The 20337-nt window shown below is 41.7% G+C and overlaps 1 protein-coding gene across 11 annotated transcripts; it reads left to right on the forward strand.

Moving 5' to 3' along the window:
- Positions 1-157: 157 nt before the first annotated feature.
- On the forward strand, positions 158-20045 carry nfyc (nuclear transcription factor Y, gamma). 11 transcript variants are annotated; one of them, XM_027176051.2, is made up of 11 exons: positions 158-315; positions 11518-11627; positions 12571-12642; positions 13165-13278; positions 14219-14314; positions 15681-15863; positions 17326-17397; positions 18182-18343; positions 18812-18919; positions 19062-19163; positions 19704-20045. In XM_027176051.2, exons 2-11 carry the CDS (start codon positions 11529-11531, stop codon positions 19824-19826), a joined length of 1131 nt encoding a protein of 376 aa, XP_027031852.1. In that variant the 5' UTR covers positions 158-315; positions 11518-11528; the 3' UTR covers positions 19827-20045. The 11 variants fall into 11 exon arrangements, with proteins under 11 accessions (XP_027031852.1, XP_027031855.1, XP_027031858.1 ...); XM_027176054.2 differs by having other exon boundaries at positions 12574-12642; XM_027176057.2 differs by having other exon boundaries at positions 159-315; positions 19104-19163.
- The last annotated feature ends 292 nt before the right edge of the window (positions 20046-20337 follow it).

Here is a 20337-nt window from a genome sequence, read left to right on the forward strand (position 1 = left end):
CAGATGTTTAGTGATATCAGTAGTTTTATTGTCCTTAGACTGACTTGACAGATTGGAATTTATATAAAAGATTTCCATAACATCTCCTAAGTGTGAGCAGTTAATAAAAAGCACATAAAGCTGTTGATGTCTGGCTCCTCGGTTTAAACCTGAACTCGCACTTGTGTACGAGGCGCTCGACGTCACAAGCTACGCAATACAACTTCCGGTTTCTGAACCAGTTGTCAAAGCGGCGGCCATCTTGGCTCTTGTAAGCGTTCCGAATAAATAAAAAATAACGCTGTTGCGGACTAGTCTACGAATTCGTCACTAAAAGTAAGTACAGAATTAAATTTCCTTGACGTGTTCGCGTTCTCTTGTTATCGTGTGTAGACATCATATTAAGGTCATGAGGGGGTTTCCTCGGACCAATGAACGTTCTCATCCAATGGACGATTGTTTTGGAGGATGAATATAGGCGCCATTTCCCTCCTCGCTCTCTGAGGCGCTTATTGGTGGCTAGTGGAAAGGAGTGGAAGTGACTCGAAACTGTGAAACACGTTCCGCCATCTTGGCTCCTGGTGTCTATCGTATACGGTTTACGCGGTGGTCCGTGTTGAGCCGAAATGGCGTTAGTTTCTCAACTATCGGAGTCCTTAGAAACCTTGATTGGTGGAATCTAGTCCGAGGTTTGATTGGTCTGAAGGACAGATCCAAACGTAGTCTTTATTGGTTAGTATGCGTTTCAGGACTTTACAAACATTTAGGAAACTTGTGCATAGGATTAGTTGAGAGAGTTTGTCTGTGTTGCTCTCAGCTGAACCAACATAATATACAGTATGTTTGCGGCCTACTCATAACACCGAGCTTTGTCTCCAAACTTTCAACCGTTTCACAACTTTACAGTCTGGGGTTTTTTTTATTGTAATGTTACTTATAAATCTAAATGTTACTTATAAATAATCCGCTGGTCGATTTTGTCTACTGAGTCAAACAAAGCGGATTTTTTAAAAGCTAGCTGTTGTTTGGTAAACAAGCTGCAGCTCATAGAGGAGCTCTCTGTGTTCACTGGGCACTTTTACTGACTGATATACTGTAAAAGTCCCTGTTTCTCTTCTTCTCAGGCGACCAGAAAATCTCAAGCTATCGAAAAACAGTAACATAAAACATGTTAAAATGGAGTAAATGCACACTGGAATGTTAGTCCTGTCATTTTTCCTTGAGAGAGTTTTTTTTCTTCTTGTAACTTTGTAGCCAGGTCACATTAGTAAGTGTGGACTAATGACTTGACCCCATGAAATACAAGTCACATTTTATTATTAGTACGAATAATTGTTGAAATGACACACAAATAGACCGTTTCGAGTCTCTGTGTGCCTTATTTTTCGTAAATTCAGTACTAAGTTAAATGTTAAAATGTTCTAGTTCACATGTGAATGTGGCTCATTATGGTGGTGTTCATGAAGTCCTGCTTGATAAAGGCTCATTTAAAGCAAATCTCGGTTTGCTCTGAGCAAACGAGCTCAAAAGAAGTGATCACGAGACCCAGAATACAGAATAGTGACCTTTTTAAGTTAGAGGAGTGTATAAAAGTGTGAAAGGATATCAACGGTAAAAAAAAAGAAATGTAAAGGACGTGAACAAAAGTACATATCAGCAAAAATCATGGACAAGATAAAAGTCCACGTTCTTGAACTGTTCAGAACGTTTCACGCATGATATCCTTAAATATCTCTGATATTATTGGGATGATAAATCCTATCTGTAGCAGGTCACTTGCATTAAATGGCTTTATTTTGAATTAAGGGTAAGCAAATGTTAGTGCTGATTTCTTATAGAGATCAGCAGTCATTAGAACCCATGTATCTTAAAATAACAGCCTTGGAAATAATCTGTGGCAGTGATAACAGGCTCACATTAAAATGTTGGTGAGTCAGAGTTGGAACCACACAGTCCTGCACTTAGGCTGCAGTGTCTGATAACAGTAGGTGTTGCTGTAACACAGGAAGTGACAGTTCACCGTCTCCATGAAGGAAATGTATTCAGCAGCCATGTTGTTTATTTTAGTGTAATTAGTAAGACGATCGGTTCACATCTGAAGTAATAAAAATCTTTTTGCTTTTATGTTACAGTTGTTGTCTTTGCAGTTTAGAGCGAGTTGTGTATGATAGGACCCGGCGTAGTGAGACGCTTCCTACGCTAAGGTTTGTTTAAGGTTGGGGTTCAACAGGAGCCTCCCACCTGTGTATAAGTTTAACTGTAATGAGATAATGAGTCTGCACAGTTTGTGACGTTTTAAAGATTCCAGCTCTCATTTTACAAATGAACACGTCTCGCACTCTGTTTTGCTCTCTGTCTCGCTCTCGCTGTCTCTCTCTTTCTCTCTCTCTTTCTGTAGATGCCACAGATTCACTACAGCATGGTGCTTGTGTAGTTTAAAAACTGTTGAAGACATCTTTCCACATATTAGTCTTTAACCCAATAATGCATGCTAGTTGTCACTATCCAGAGCTAGTGGTCAGTGTGCTCTCTTTACAGTACGGTCTCACAGGCTAGTGTCCATCCCATTTCCACGCAGTCCCAGATAAAATGGGAGGGCTGTGTCAGAAAGGGCATCAGGCATGAAATCTATGACAAAATCAGATGTGCAAATCAGACGATCCACTATGGTGACCTGGAACAGGGAGAATAAACACTATATTCTGATGTTCAGGATTTACATACAATAAAATCGCAGTAAAGTTAATGTTTTTGTTTTAAACTTTAATTGTCGGTGGGTTTTTACATTTATGGTATTTGGCAGCTGCTCATATTCAGTTGTGAACTATCTTTGAATAAATACATCCTAATTCAGATCGGGGACTGTGTTTTTATTTCAAATAACCGAGTTATTCATTTCACATTAGTGAACTCTTTGGTTTCCTGTATAACCATTGAGAGCATCCCACATCCCACTCATTATTATTATCATCATCAACTGCACTAGCTCTGAAATTTGTACCGGAAACATGAAGCACATCAACAGAAGCATGTTTAATGCGTATTGCTAGAGATTTATTTTGAACTATTAGTTATGGTTAGAAGACTCCTTAGACAATGCAGAAAATGTGATATAGTATCACGTAGCAGGAAGTTTTCTGTGTTGTTGTAACACAGGATCTAGTTCCCAGTGACTTTTCACCCTGACACACTTGACCAGGAATTTTTCAGGTGCTTAATGCTCATCAGAGTGCATTAGCAGTATATTTAGAGTATATTTGCAGTAATACTTGATAAAATGTTTTGGGGTCACGTTTTCTCGTTGGTGAAGTGCAGGTCTGTGAATAAAAAGGGATGTGGTAGCCTAGTGGTTAAGGTGTTGGGCTACCAATCGGAAGGGCAGAGTTTGATTCCTACATCCACCAAGCTGCCACTGTTGGGCCCCTAGCAAGGCCCTTAAGCCTCAATTGCTCAGTTGTATAAAAATGAGATAAAATGTAAGTCGTGAATAAGGGCGTCTGCTAAATGCTGTAAATGTTAATATATGAATATCCATGATTCACTGTTTATACTGTGCCTGTCAGCTTGCATTTCTTCATCAAAGGTAATCGTAATATCTGGCAAATACGCTTCAGTGCAGAAGTGTAAAGCAGCTCTAAGTGGATGAGTTTAAATGTGATGAAGCGTTTGCTCTTTTTTTGCATAAAGTTAAGAATCATGCTTCGGTTAAACAAATTATTATCTCTCCTGCTCCACTGAGGTGTAATCATTCACTAGTCTTTTGTATCCCGTTACCACACAGACAAACATTAACACTTTGCCTGACTATAGTTCAGGTGAGGAAATCATAATGTAGCTGGATTACTGTCAGTAAAATCTCCAATGTGCTGCCTGGTTCTGTGTGTTGCTTGTTTCAGAAACATACTACATTTTGCTAAAATGTGATGGCTAACATAATACAAGTAAAAAGTCATGAAGGTGTATAAGGTCATTATCCTCTTGTACCAATGTCCTAATGCGGTAGATTGTGTGCGCTTCATCTTTGGCCTATGTTGCACAGAGAAAACATTACTGTCTGGCTAGCATCTTATTGTGCTTGGTTCCGTCAGTGTCTTCACATTCTGTACTTGCACCTGACTGCGTAAACATCGTCTGCCCCTCGACAGATGTTTTTAGATCTGCAGGCATAGAGATTCAGAACAAGTAGCTTGAGCTTGAATTACAGCTTCAAGGTGCATTGCATCACCGTGAAGAGCATTATGATTAAACACACACACACCAAATGAGAAACTCTGGATGTTAAAGCTACTCGTCCACCAGCCCGACCCCCAAATCTGCTTGTCCCACTTGTAGTGATTTGTCTACTAATGCTCGTCCTCACGGAGCCGCAGATATTCATTGGAACAACCGGGATAACCTTGAGGTCTTTCCGCCATTTCAGGCTTGTTTAAAATGCCTCCATCTTCTCTATCAACAATACAGATCTGTCCTGGTCATCTTGTCAGATTTTTATTTTATTTTACCACTGTAATTTTAAGAAAATGCAAATTACTCTAGTATGTCATGTTGTGACATAAATATATTTTCCTTGTCCTCTGTTCTGTAAAGCTCTCTTGAAGTGGTGGATTGTGTTGTGTAAATCAGTAACATGCTTTCCATGAAATGAGCTGCTTGACTTTTATTAGAAAGACAGCAGTTGAAATAACCTTTGTTATACAAGTTGTTTTTTAATATTACCTACATAACAAGATTGAAATAAACCCACAGACTGAACAGACATTAGCTTTTTTCAAGCTGATCGTCTTCATGGTTGTGTATCTATTTCCGGAAGATGTGTTTGCATATGACAGATTTTGTCAGCATATTTGGCCTGTTCACCTTAAGGTCACCTCTAACCGCTCTGTTTCCTGTGAACCGTGTTCTCTTTATTGATGCGCTGCTTACAATTTCATGTCATGTTAAACGGCATCAATGAATTGCACTTTCTATAGAGCTTCAGTGCACAGATGTCCTTGCGTGCCTGTGTGACGGCTTATCTGCCCTGTGTGACATTCCACTTTAAATCATCCGGCGACGGCATGCGGCAGCCACTCTGACGCGCCTCAGAGCCAACCGGTGGTCTCTGGGTGATTTACGTCACCGGCCGACCAGCCAGTGTGCGAGTCAGAGGGGCGGGATCTAGAGACATTTTGTTTGACATTGTAAATAAGCAAGGCACAGTTGTTGGTGAGAAGCCAGTTGTTCCCTCCAGCTCCGTCCAGCTCCAGCAGGAGACGAGATCAGCACAGAAGGGTTGTAAAGCTAGTGGACAGAGACCCTCCTCCACCTTCGTCGTGTCCGTCTTTTTTCCACTCCGTCCTTTTGTCTGTTGTTTTCTCGCTGTTCATTTTTTTCCTTCCCTGACCCCTACCCCACTTCTCAAGGTAACTTAAAACAGGAAGTTGACTCTCTGTGAAAAGGGGTGGAGCAGAAATAGTATGAGGAATGGGAGGGCGGGCGCTTGGGCGGTCGGAGGGTGGAATTACACAGCCTGAGGACAGTCAGCTGAGCCAGTGGAAGAGAAAAAGGGCTCCATGGGATTTAAAGAAAAGAGAAGAAAAGGGTGGGATCTGGAGGAGAGGCGGGCCATAAGTATCACGTAGCAGGCTAGATTGCTTACTTTCAAGTGTTAAAGGGAAAGCAGGCAGGAGATTTTTTGTCCAGCACTTGCTATACTGATCTACAGTCGCTCTCCTCCCGTCTCTCACTTTCTCTGCTGTTTTCTCTCTGACTTCACATTGAAGCAGGGGTCAAGTGAAAGACAAACAGAAGCGTGGCCAGGCACAGATGGACTGAAGGCTGTAGGTGCTTTTAGTATAGTCAGAGGAGGAATGGAAGGGGGCTGTGTATTTAGGGAAGGGGGGGTAGGAGTTGATGGGGTAGTGAAAGCGGAGGGGGTTTTGAAAAGGGGGGTTGTTGCTTTCCTCTCGGCTTTGGGATCGGCGTGCAATGCCGACTGTCTGCCCAACACACAGCCTTTGTTTGCTCCCAGGACAGAGCCTGTGGACAAGAGAGTTTCTCTGTCCAGCTCTAACAGAAACTCGGATCTTCCTCCAGGCTGCAGTGCACTATGAAGGGCACAAGGTAAGTCTGACATCTGCGTTTGGGCAGCGGTCCCACAAACCAACCTGTGTTTGTTGTCTGTTACTCTCACTCTGTGTTCATTTGAAATGGGATGCTTTCTCTGTCCTGTTCTCTGTCCTATACCGTGTGTCTCCTCCTCCTTTTTCCCTTTTGCTTTCTTTCTTGGGTTTTTATATTTATATTAATAGAACATGGAATATATTTTGAAATAAAAATTCAACTTGAAGCTGTCATATTGTTGACATTTTTCTTTACATGCTTCTTTTAACCAAAAATGTCATAGTGTCAGAATTGTTTGGTTCCGGACATGTTAACAACATGTAGAAATGTCTTTTGTGTATCTTTTGCGTTTTGAGCGGTGAGAAGATGATGATTGTGTTTGTGAACAAAAGTCCTGCTTCACCTTCAAGGCCCAGTCCTTCATGGCTTGTTTACACTTTACTGACAGTGATGTAGAGCAGAGGGCAAATATGCTGGTAGTGTCTAGGGGACAAACTTGAGATGGTCCCATGATAAGGTTTAGAGTTGGTTTGTGGGAGCTACTTGTCTTTTCCTTCTTTCTCATGTTTCAACAACTCCACTGAGGTACTTTTCTCTCGTTTAGTGCATGCTAAACGAATCTGAGATCCATTCCGATTTCTGTTCTCCTTCTAATTGAAAGTTTCCACCAGTACCTCAGATATTAGAGTCCTGATCTGTGGGGGGTGGTGCGTATGCTAAAAATAGCTCCAAGTTACTGCCAAATCCCACTGCAATTTGTTGTTTGCATGAGACTTGAATATCATTTAAGCCCTCACTGCTCCATTGGCAATATGGAACCAAAAAAAGTGATGGAGAACACGAGCTTCGGACGGTAGAGCGTCACGTATGCTGTCGATCCATCCAAAGGTGACCTTTTGCACATTCTATCTGATGACCCAGGCACTTTAAACTTAGGACAATGCTTTCAGATTGAAAATGAATCTGCCAAGTGTTTTCTCTGGAGCTAGCATTAGCTTTTTGTACCCGTCTGTGCTAGTGGGGCCTGTTGGCATATGAAGGTCACAAGAATGTGAGAGCGGCTCGCACAGTCACTCAGTCAGCAGGGAGAGCGTGAGACTGAGAGGACAGTACATGCCTCACGGACCATCACACAAGAAAGGCTCTTTCAGCATCCGTTTGCTCTCTGGAGACACCGGCACGCAAATTGTCTTCTCGGGTTTAACATAGGGTCAGCAAGAGCTAGAGCAGGAGGTCTCTGTTCCCCTCTCTCTTTCTTCTCTGCTACTGTATCTCCCGCATTTTTTCATCCCTCCCTACCTTACTCATTTTTCCCTCCCTCTCTCCTCTATTCAATGACCTTGAGAGATCAGTAACCGCTTCCTGGAGTTGGTATGAGGCTGAATAAAGGACATGTTTAGCAGCAGTGAGCTATAGGTGCACTGTGATCATTCATAGGTCATACAGCACAGCTCTGTTGGCTGTTATCCCGTTTCAACTGTCTTTAGCTTTCAAAACAAGCAGAAGGTTATTAGCTGGTTAATTTGTAATTCGTCGTAGCATTGCTTGTCGCTTTGTTTTGTCGGGGTTGATGATTAACCAGTAACCGTGGCAGCTTTCCCCCCGATTGTCCGCTATGTGAGAATGTCACAGTGGTTACTGAATCCTCAATAGATAGCTAAATATCACCAGACTTGTGTGTTTAGTATCCTTGAGATGACCTTTTAATAACATGGGAACGTCTGTGAGAAAAGGCATCTGCTTGTGCCTGTAACATTGAAATTCATGCCCTGTTTATTTTGAGATGCATTTAGTTTTCAAATCTAGCAGTTTGCGTAGTCAAGGACATCTTGTAACGCTTGACAGAGAGAATCTCTTTACCATGACGTGTTATTCGTAAATAGTTCAATCCATGTAAAAAGTCTGCTAATTCAATGGCAGAGACATACTTTTCTAAACACACACCATCCCTTTGTTCCAAATTGTTCCGTGCCCATTTCTCTGTACCACACCCCCCTCCCCGTGCCTTTAGCATTTAGATGTCAGATAAGGTTGTGTTACTCGTTTATATCTGCTCTCATCAGTGCTCTATTTTCAAGGAATGAGGGCGGGGAGGAGAAAGACATGAAATGATAACATGATCTAGAGATCACTGGTAGTAAAATCCTCCCCCTCACTCATTTTTAGAGCATGTTATAGTTCAGGTTATTTTGTGATTAGTTAAATTCTTTGCGTTAAGTTGCAAGTGACCAAGTCCGTCCTTTAAACACCGATCAGCCAATCATAGCTTAGCAAATGCACCTAGGCAAGGGCACCTTGGACAAACCTTCGTTTCCCAGATGTTGGGTGGCAGGGGGAAGGGTTTGCAGTGTAGGGTCTGGATTAAACAATATACAAGCACTATATCTATATGTGCATCATGGTTTTCAGCTAGCTAGCCTGTATAAAGTATTTCCTTGTCATTGTTAACACTTTGCTTTTTAAGGCTAAACATAGCTAAAGTATGAGCTGATGTAAGATAATTGATTGTTATGAAGCCTTGTGTAGATTAGTCCCCTATTCAAAGGGTTGCTGACAGTTTAACTAGGATTTAGCCTCCGTCTTTTTTTTTTGGTTACATGCTGCTGAAAGACTGTCATGTTATTAAGACTTCAAATGCTTCCATGGCCCGGAGCCAAGCAAGCAAACCTGGTGGTGCATTCAGGATGGGAGGAATGGTGTACTGTCTTGCGCTGGTCAATCACACAAAACTAGCAAGGTCTCGTAGGCGGAAGCGGGTCGTAACTTTCCTCCGAGTGTGTTCTGCTGCCCTGTAATGCGACACGATCAGCAGCTCCAAAAGATGCGCTAGGCATTGGTGTCGTGTGTCTCGAAGGAAGAACGCGTTTGTCTTTAACCTCCCTGTAGCTGTGTGACAGAGGAGAGACAGCTGACATTTTGGATGTCTTCGCTGGAAATTTCTAGTGGTAAATCTTTACCTGGGACACAGAATATTCCACATGACTTGTTTAGAGACGTAGCAACAGTAACCAGGGGGGGGGGCTTAGCAAAGGATCAATCTGGTGGGGCGTTTGTAAAGTTAGTTGTTTTAATAAGGTGCTGTTGACATTAGTCTTGGACTTTAGACATAACAACAGGAGTCACAGTGTAAATCAGTGACTGGTTTTTCTTTAGTAGACACAAAACCATGTTCACTTCCCTCATAGCCTGGCCATTAAAACAAGCAGAATTTTAAGACTATGAAGACATTTTCAGTCATTTTAGTATTTTGCCTGACTGTAGTTGTGTCTGATGTTAGTTCTATCTTCAGTTTTACCGCACATGTCTGATTTAGTATTCATTAGTATAATTAAACATTCCTAAATGGAAAAACTTTGTGTGGTCACATAATGCACTAGTGTTTGTGCAGTCCATCATTTAAAACTTGGAAAGTGCAGTCATTTGGCCGGGAGCAGAGTTTCTCGTTGTGTTTGAGTCAGCACAATAGGCACATGCTTTTCTCAGGGCTCTCGAGAGGCTTGGAGTTGCATCTCGTGACCTGCTCCATCAAACATCAAACGAGTTACGCAAAAGAAACATGCTCTGTACGTCCTCCTGTGTAACACCTGAAGCAGCTGCCATTATAATGGAGCTAATTAAGTGCGGCATATTTCAGTCCACCATTTTCACCCCAAGCAGCTCTGGGAGGTGTGAAATGGAGGCGCACACCTTTGCTGAGGTACTAGCAAGCGCTGCGGTGCCACCTGCATGAAACAGGCCGGGGCTAGCAGAAAAGATCCTGCTGATTCAGCTCGTGCAGGCAGCATTGACTTTTCGAGAGGCGGAAAAGCAGTAGACGCTGCCAGTGAGGCAGGCGCACAGGTCAGGAGAAATCCAACACCACCACTGCCCTGTTTGCTGAAGGGCAAGAGCAGTCAATGCCTGAGAGTACAAAAAATGCAGACAGTTCAATTATTTGTTTATCAAGTGAAGACAGCAGGTCCCAGGGTTCTGTATATTAAACCCTGGTGGCTTTTGAGACCTGCATGTACATGCGTATGATGTAAATATGCATCTGCATTCATTTGGTTTACGATAGACCAAGAAACAGCCTGTTGTTGGTGGGTCATTTATCATGTCATGTTTCAGAATAAAAGGTTGACATGGCTACGAGTTAAAACAGCCAGCCTGGCTATGCTGATGCATCACTCCTTAAATGGAAGATTTGCTGTTTTAATTTGCTGCCCCACTTCTTTGGGCCTTTGACAGTAGTCCTGCTGTTACTGTGTAGTAATTAGCTTGCTAGTTATTTAAACAGTGTTAAGTGAATCATCTAATTATTATTTCTTATCTGTGGCCAGTTCTAAGAATCAGCCGTCCCTATTCAGAGACAGAACGACTATAACAAGACCAAAGCCAGATGCTGTTTTTATTGTTTCTTAAATTAACCTTGGCAAAACTAATCAAATGCAAACAGTGCATTTCTGTCCAAGGCAATTTCTTTTCTGCCCCCCGCTATTAAATTGATGCTAAGCGATACTTCAGATCCATTAGCATTAACACAGTGTTCTAGTTTTTTTTTTTTTTTTTTTATCATCACACTTTCAACTCTAAAAAAGGGACATGGCCATATTTCATGCAGCCAGGCCCAAGTCAATACATATGATTTATTTATTGGAATTGTTTCTGCTCTAATGCTATTGATCTGTATTCTCATTTTAAAAGCAATAGATTTAGTGAGCAAGCACATAGTTATTGGTCTCTGTTGAAAGCTCTGTTGTGCTTATCCTCTCGTTTGTAATAATGTATGCAAGGGTGTTCTGCTGCATTTGACCCATATCATGATGCCACACACAAGTCTGATTGCTCCTCTGACTAAACCCTTAGCACTTTGTCTTGATCTTGCACAGAGCCTAGTTGTCTTTACTTTGGCTTGTGCACCAGTGGCACCCCACCCAGCTATTTTTGTCTTTCCTTTTTTCTGCCAGAGTGGTTAAAGGGAAAAAGTGTGAGCAGCGCTGCGTTCCCCAGAAGCACAAGCTCAGGCAGGTTGGCTGAACTTGTGAGCAGAATTCCTCTCATGCCGTAGTAACCTGCCAGCTATACTCTCTAAGCCCCAGCCTGATAACCCAGGCCCACTCGTTTCACAAGTGTGTGTGTCAGTGTGTATATGGGTGATTTCTTGCGATACACATAGAGCTGCCTATTCAGAGTGTCACATTTGGTCCAAACCTCAGAAACAATGTAGACTCCAGGGATTCCAGTTTGCGGAAGAAGTTTGGAGTGGTGTTGCTCCTCTCCTGTACACTGCTGCGGTGTGGCACAATGAATAAACATGGAAGAACTTTCAGCTGAGAACGGACTTATAAAGCTTATAATTTGTTTTCTTTTTAGTCTAATTACAGTTTTATTTGCAATGTCAGGGGCCTTAATGTTTGATTTCTCTGATGTCTCTCTCTCTCTCTCTTTTTTTTTTAGAAGGTCTAGACATGTCAGGAGACTCCTTCGGAGCCGCTGGAACAGATGCCCAGCAGAACCTGCAGTCCTTCTGGCCCAGGGTCATGGAAGAGATCAGGAACCTCACTGTGGTATAAAATTCGTCAACCGCTTCATGATCTCTCTAATTAAATGGGTGAAAGCATGAGAATACTCAAGAGTTGCTCAGAATAGAAGAAGCAGCGTGTGATAATAGAAGCGTTAAAGGGACCGAACAGTAAGCTATTGTGAGTCACAGGTTTTATTAGTGGGGTATAAAATTAGGATTATTGTAGGTTTAATACACCTTTTAAGCATTTAAACGGAAGTAGATGAAGTCATATTTTATAACCATCGGTTATAAAAATCAAATAACATTTTATTGGAACACTGAAATGTTGTGGAATCAGACAAACTGGAAACTGTTTATTTGTACTTCTTACATACAGAGGATTATTTTGGGAGGTTTGCAAGTCTACAATAGAAAAGAAAATAATGCAATAAGACAAAATTGTTACAATCCTGCATCTCATCGTTTACATTCTTATTACCTTACATATAATCACATCATAACTGGGTGCCATGCTACATTCTGGAAGCTGCTGTAATTAATCGACTCACTTCCAAAAAAACCATCGCAATTCAGTGAAATAAATATGAAATGATTATCTGATTGGCTGAAATTCAGAGACGACTACGTGGTTCTAAAAGTTGACGGTGAATAAACAAAGAGCAGAAAATGCTAAAAAGACAAACCTTATGTCACACCGTTTAGTGTCAGCAGGTAAACAATAAAATAAAAGTTAATTCAAGCACGATATCCAACTTTTTAAACTAAATACACATCGCCTGTAGTGTTTTACAGTTTTATTGAAATCCCATGAATATGCTCCTGCTCAGGTGGAAAGTGAAATTCTGTAAACTTTGGTGTTGTTTGCGCTGCATGTTTCCCTCATTGTGTAAATTAGCATCCGGATCAGTGGATATTTACTTTGATATCTGTAATTGGCTTAAATGTAAATGAACCTGCCTTGACACATTCCCGCTCGGTTTCAGAAGGATTTTCGCGTGCAGGAGCTTCCACTTGCTCGCATCAAGAAAATCATGAAGTTGGACGAGGATGTGAAGGTAAGAGTGACAGGATCGGTGATCAAGCTTGTACCGTTGTCACATTCACTCACCTAAATCATGTCCTTCTCTTTGCCTGCCTTCTCCCATTCACTTGGAATAGTGTGAATAAGAGAAAGACTGTTCATTGTTTGTTCTTTCATTTCTACTTAAATCTCTTGGCCATCTTGTCTCATTTGACCTCTTCTGTTGGACAATTGAGTGCACAATTTGTGGCATGAGCAGTACACTGTTTGTATTTAAAGGTAGTCCTGTGTGGGAAGCATGCATTCATGTAGAGTGGTGTTCACACTCTTAAAATAAACTAGAGCTTAGAGTGGGAAGAAGGTTAAACTGGAACAGAAAGCCAAGGCAATTAAGAGCTCAGCGTCACTGACAGGAGAAAAGACCTTGGGACACACTGTGGTTCAGCCTTACTTTGTGTGTGTGTGTGTATGTGTGTGTGTGTGTGGCCATGAGAATTTGTGTACGTGTGCCTTTGATTGCGTACCCTTTAACCCTCTCCATGCCAACACACTGTAGATGATCAGTGCAGAGGCTCCAGTGCTTTTTGCCAAAGCAGCTCAGATCTTCATCACAGAGCTCACTTTGAGAGCGTGGATACACACCGAGGACAACAAACGGCGCACACTACAGGTGAAATGCTGATCTTTAACCTCTTCTCTGATCCTACCATCACTGATTCTTTTGATAATTACCAAGTCAGGGCTTTTTCTTGTCATAATTACCACTATAACCCTTCTGGTCAAATGGGGAAATCTTCAGTTTCTTTACATATTAACACTTGTGTACATCTCTCTCTCTCACAGATGTGTGCCAGATTTTTGTTTTGGATGGAGCATTAGATTTGAGTCCTATTTGATTGTAATTCCACAATATTAAAAATACACTTAAATACAACAATGTTTCTCAACAAGATAGATTCGTGAGACACAAAAAAAACCCATAGTAAATTGATATATTATGGCGTCTAGAACTAATTTTAGATCTCTTTTGATAGATTGATACCTTTTGCATTAGGAGTGGTAGAATTTAGATTTAGGCAGAACCTGTAACATCAAGCACAACACCACGGAGTATGTAAATTTTATCATGTGTTGACTCCTGTTGCTAAGGCGGCGTGTTTGCCGCACTGGCCTTTGTGAAGGCCTGGCGTCAATCAGGGTCACCCTGACAACGCTCATCACTAGAACAACTGTGAGGATATGACCCTTAGCCACCAAATATTAATCACAAGGTTAAAAATAGCTGCTGATGTGAGGGGTGGCAATGGGGAGGTGGTCCTGACAGCACAGTATCCTGAGGAAAGTAGCACATGGATTAGTGGCGGGGGTGGATCGTTACAGACATGAAGTTGAAAAGTCTTCAGATTATTACTAGTCATACTGTATGTCTGTGTCTCTTCAGTTATATATATATTTTTTTGCATAATTTCAACAAAAAAAAAAAACTATTTTTGATCAACATTCTATACATGATACTATTGTCACAAATTGCAATACTGCCTTAATCAGTGTTTTTTTAAAGTGTATTTATTTCACCCTGTTTTTTTCTCTCTTTTTTTTGTCTTTCCCAGAGGAATGACATAGCCATGGCGATCACCAAGTTTGACCAGTTTGACTTCCTCATTGACATTGTCCCAAGAGATGACCTCAAGCCACCCAAACGACAGGTGGGAACCCATGACAAGAGTTTATTACTGACGTTAAAGACGTAAAATCCTCAAAGATACCAAGTGACGACTTTGTGATCCTGAGGAAGAGGAGAACTATGCAACACCACTCCTGGGGGCTTGGAGGTGCTGTAAACATCCTTGACTGGAAGCTGGGGGTAAGACCAGTCAAGGCTTTCAGTCGGATGTTTGCAGCATCCTGCTACCACTGAACGTCCACTCCATCACCGCCACAAATACTAAATGACCACAGTGTCCTCCAGGTCACAACACAGACCCTGCTATAAGAGTGCCTCAGCCACTCGACATGTTTCTCCAGGAGACACCTCCACTACGGCAGCACTATCGCAGCGCTCACAGGCCAAAGCTTGCTATTGTATGTCTGATTAGCATGGCTGATGTTATCAGACGGCTCCTGGTACCGCTGTCATGTTTGTGTGTGAGCAGGTGTGTAAACATCCTACACTCTCAGCTGTGACATTACAAAGCTGGGAGAGGGATGTTTACGCTCTTTCTCACAAATTATTCTTCGCCTTCTCATTAAAAACCTGACATCTTTTTATAAAATGTACAACTACCTTTTGGGTTATTTAAAATGACACATTCAGTATTCATATTATTTAGTTCAGTCATTAAAAACTGTATTGACTCAAGTACGAAAATACAACTGACCATTTTTAGCCCAAAGAGTTTTTTAACATGAGAACAGTGAATATTTCCAATTACACCATCTATCTATCTATCTATCTATCTATCTATCTATCTATCTATCTATCTATCTATCTATCTATCTATCTATCTATCTATCTATCTATCTATCTGCCTACCTACCTACCTACCTACCTATTTAATGTTTAACTTGGTTCTCAGGGGTATTTTGATGTAGATTTAACACATAGACACGTGATCTAAGATTTGCTGTGTAGAAAAAGTGGATTTCTCCTAATGTCAGTAACCTTTCCATGCATCGGTCATCCCATGATTTGCTTGACCGGTAGTGACTGTTGTCATTTTTCCACCACATACAAACTGGCATTTAAAATAGTAATAAAATTAAATAAATGTATTTCCATGTTTTAAAAAAATGTATAAAAATTTAATTCCTTAATACATTTTTGATTTGTAAAGTAAATAATCTAAAGTATTGCTGGATATGGTGACAGTTGACGCAGGTAAAGTTAGAGAAATCAAGCCTAGTGCAGCTGCTGTCAGTTCACAGCATGAACTCTCACATTACTCTACCTAGCCCTTTACTATTAATTATTTATTCAAGGTCAGCCTCTAGTATTACAGTGTTCAAATATTTTATGGAGATGTAACCTAGTGATAGGCTTTATCCTATGTGTGTGTGCGTGTGTGTATGTAGGAGGAGGTGCGTCAGTCGGTCGCCTCGACAGAACCAGTGCAGTACTACTTCACGCTGGCGCAGCAACCCGGCGCTGTACAGGTGCAGGGGCAGCAGCAAGGCCAGCAGGTGGCTGCACCCGCCACCGCTGCCACCACCCTCCAACCAGGCCAAATCATCATCGCCCAGCCTCAGCAGGGCCAGGTAAAACATACACACACTGCAACCGTTCCCTTCCTGTATACACACTCAACAATAACCTTCACCTTGACACAAACAAAATACAGTCACATTTGCACTGGGGTCAAATGTTTGTTTTTACATTGACACTGGATTACATTTAAACTCTCTAGTTACACATGAGTAGGTGGAGTGGAAAACATTCAGGACATTCAGCTCCTTATTAGCAGCTCTTTCAATCACTGTGGCATTTCACAGTTTGCTATTGTACATCCTATAGCTCAGACAGACATACTAGTATCTGAAACTTTACCATACTAGTAGCTGGTACACACACACACGCACCAAAGCCTCAGACTTGAGCTCACTCCACTTTGATTACTTGATCCACACTTTAAAAGAGGATGCCGAGCGGTGTCATTCACACTTTCCTATCAAATGAGAAGTGCAGAACCCAGTCACCCTCTCATCCACCACAGTGTAACATCATTCCGGTCTCAGAATGTGAACTCGCTGCCCCTTCTGCTGTCGCTTTCTCTCTTTATTCTCTTTAGTCTTATACACTTTCTTTTTGGCTCTGTATCTGAATATCTCTCTCTCTCTCTCTCTCTCTCTCTCTCTCTCTCTCTCTCTCACACACACACACATACACACACACACACACACAAACACTCACTCTTTCTCTGTTCCCTATTCTCACTTACACAGAGCTTTTTCCCCTCAGACACTTTGGTGATCCTTTTCACATCTTTTGGTCTCCTGTTCTCTTTCAGTCCTTGTCATTAACCTAATTCAGTTCTATTCACTCACTACTCATCTTCCTCACTGTCCCTGTTTGTTTGAACTTTTGACTTGTGCCCTCTTGATCCCCTTCGCTTTATTCAGGATCTTTTCTACACACTCACTCTCACTCTGCTCTATTTCTCAGTGCTGAAACCTTATTCTGTGTGTAAGGATCAGTGCTGTTTCAGCATGCCTGCTATTCGCTGAGCAGTCACAGATGTGACCAATGCTTTCACGGCAGAAAAAAGTATGCATAAGTGAGGTCAGCCAACTATAATCGGTCAGGATTTTAATTAATGTCTGAAATAAACAAAATGAATAAAAGAATCTGTTTCTGTGAGCTGACTGGACTGTTGCTCTAGCTTTGACCATGAGGATGGAGAAAGAGAGATGCCATGCTTTGTTCTATGTTACTGCTACCACCCACCACCAAGCTTGCAGTCTCACTGCAATTGTGACAAGTGCACCACTTTTAATCAAAATTGCTGTTTTCGGGCCATTATTCATCAGCTTATAAATGACTTTCTTTTTTTTTCCCCCCAATGTCTATGAAGCTATGCTTCAACTTTTTTTTGTTCTCGGCATTTTATGCTCTGTGTCACTTACCATTTGCTTTGCATGTGCTTATTGCTTGATCAAGCTTTTCTGTCTCACTCCATCGCTCTCTCTCTTTCTCTTCCTCCTGCCATGTGTTCATCCTTAGGTGTTGCAGGGGACCACCATGCAGCAGCTACAGCAGGTGCAGGTAGCTCAGTCACAGGCTACCCCGATCACGGTAAACAATTCAGAGCCCAAACTGCACCTTATATGTAGCACCTGTAGCAAAGGTCATGCTGCTTGCCTTCTTATTAAACTGTGTGGCTTATTATCTGGGAATATATGGATGCATTGATCTGAGAAAGTGTATCGGTCTGATACTGATCTGAAATGCTGGGTTGGTATCAGATTGGATTTGATGCATTTCATATATTTTGATGTATTTTCATGGCCCATGGACATCACCTAATACTTTATCTCAAATTGAAAATCGTTTTTTTGTGCCATCAGTAATCCAATCATATCACATCAGTGGAAGCCAAAAAAAAAAAGAGTGATCAGAGTAATCAGGACAGGATTCTCCAAGACCTGAAGTGTTCCCACTGTACATATCTGTATCCATAGTTCATCTCCTCTTCACTGAGGGAGGTCGTGGCAGGCAGATAATGCCAGACTGCTGAATAAATTGCTCATGTGTATTGGGTGTCCTTCCTTGAAGACTTGGCTGATCGCCTTTCATGGTTAGGCGATTTACTACCCAGGTTTCTGTGCTTGCTGCAAGAGCTCAGAGTTCACAGACTTACCGCGCTCCTCTTTCTTAGTCCTTGGATCAGTTTCATGTAGTTCCCTGAGGGCTGTCTAGAACATGGGACGATGTGAAGTATGTTGTAAGCTTTAGTATCACTGCTGAAAGAAAACCACCAGACAGGTATAGGGTGCTCTTGCACAGGGTAAAACTTTATTTGTTCAGACCCTTAACACTTCTCTAACTAGCTTCTTCCTTCTCTCTCCCTCTCTTATAGAGCGCTCCGGTGACCATGCAGGTGGGTGAGGGCCAGCAGGTACAGATAGTGCAGGCGGCTGCACAGGGCCAGGCTCAGGCCCAGTCAGCGCAACCAGCCGGTCAGACCATGCAGGTCATGCAGCAAATCATCACCAACACAGGAGAAATTCAGCAGATCCCTGTAAGAACTGCACCAGTATGCCCATGTCATTAAGGATGTGGTGTTATAGCATCTCTAATCTTTTTGCCTATATCAAGTCCTTAAAAAAAAAGATGACCTTTGCAAAAGGTTAGAAGAGTAAATGTGAAATCATTCTGTGACTCTGTGCTCATATGTGAATATTCTTGCCACTATAGCGACTTGTTATGCTGCATATTTTTTAGCTGCATTTTAATACTAAACATTACAATAACAATAAGGGTATTTAATGTTTAGGGTACATGGAAATATTTTGTAAAAAAAAAAAAAATCTTAATTGTTGAATATTAGCCTAGAATTTTACAAGGCAGATGTATATTATGCTAGAATCCCACATGGCATGGTGACCGTATGTTAGGTCTGAATTCTACGATGGTCCATGTATTGGTCTAAAAACTATGATGCAGGTTATTTTGTGGTGCTCATTGTCTCATGGTGGTGTTACCACAGGTGCAACTGAATGCTGGAGGCCTGCAGTACATTCGTCTGGCTCAGCCAGTTTCAGGAGCACAAGTCGTTCAAGGACAAATACAGACCCTCGCAACCAACGCTCAGCAGGTAAAACACACGAGAGCCTCTAATGAAATTATCTGCTTATAGAACCACAGTAGCAAATATCAGAATAGCTGCTGTTATTATTATTATTATTATTCCTGTTGCTTGATTTCTATGACTTGTAACTGGACAGTCCGTTTTGCAGTGTCATCCTTTGCAGGGACATGATGTACGTTTTGCTCTGCAGGTATCACAGACAGAAGTGCAGCAAGGACAACAGCAGTTCAACCAGTTCACTGATGGTCAGGTAAGGTACAGAGTCACACTGTTACACTAATTCACTCTCCACCATGGTCTGTTTAGTATTATTACTTGTGTTTTTATTTGCTAATGAGTAGCAAGGCAATGTTCTGCTGCATCTGCTTTGTCTTTGCTTACTTTTTTACTTTAATATAATTCCTACTTCTCATTTATATTTTATTAGTTTTTTAGTACTAATCATTTCAAGTGAAGGTGAAAAGCTAATGATGCTCTAATTATAGTGAGAAGAGCAAATACTCTCACTCGCAGATGCATACGCATAGCACTTGTATTCTTAAATGCCTTTTCTTGTGGATGGAGATGTCACAGTACAGACCATTCCAAACTGTAAGGGTGTGGACAGTAACAGTGATTAATACAAGGAGACAGAATATCAGTGTCTTTCTGTTACAGGCCTGGTACATCAGCAACGGGGATTTTAAAGGAATTCTAATAATAACTGAAATGCTGTGAATAGAATTGTTTTATTATCGAGATGCAACAAACGTCTGTTGCTTTATGTATCCTCTCTCTCTTGTCCCTGCAGCAGTTGTATCAGATCCAGCAGGTGACGATGCCAGCAGGTCAGGAGCTTACTCAGCCTATGTTCATCCAATCAACAAGCCAGACAGCTGATGGCCAGGTCAGCACGCAGGTCAGCGCTGACTGATGCGCCTCGCTTCCTCCTTGATGCCCAGGCACTGACTGCGCTGTAACCACACTGTTCCAGACCAGCTCAATCAGGGGGATCCCTACCATACCACTATCAATACCCACACACGGCACCATTCTATTATCATATGCAACACCAACAAGGCTAACAGCTCTAACTACACTCAGCCTTAGAGCTTTAATGCAACTTTTTCTTCTTCTTGACTGCAGTTTTTAAGAACGATATACATGATCACACTGTGGCAGAAATATATTTAGCTTTTGCCACAGCCAGGTTATCCTGGTAAGTTTAGTTCACACTGCTCCCACCACACTGTCTGGCAACACACATCATGACCCTATTTTCCTGTCTTCAGCCAAACAACACATTATTCTAAATACAGTTTCCTTAACATTACAAAGCTTCAGTGTTTTTCCAGACTGAGTGGTGGGAACATTGTTTTCAAAGCTGAGATGATGTGGTTATACAATCACATAACACTATCTAATCCGAATGTTTGGCCCCAAAT

This window comes from Tachysurus fulvidraco, chromosome 24, assembly GCF_022655615.1.
Source record: "Tachysurus fulvidraco isolate hzauxx_2018 chromosome 24, HZAU_PFXX_2.0, whole genome shotgun sequence".
Lineage (NCBI taxonomy): Eukaryota > Metazoa > Chordata > Actinopteri > Siluriformes > Bagridae > Tachysurus > Tachysurus fulvidraco.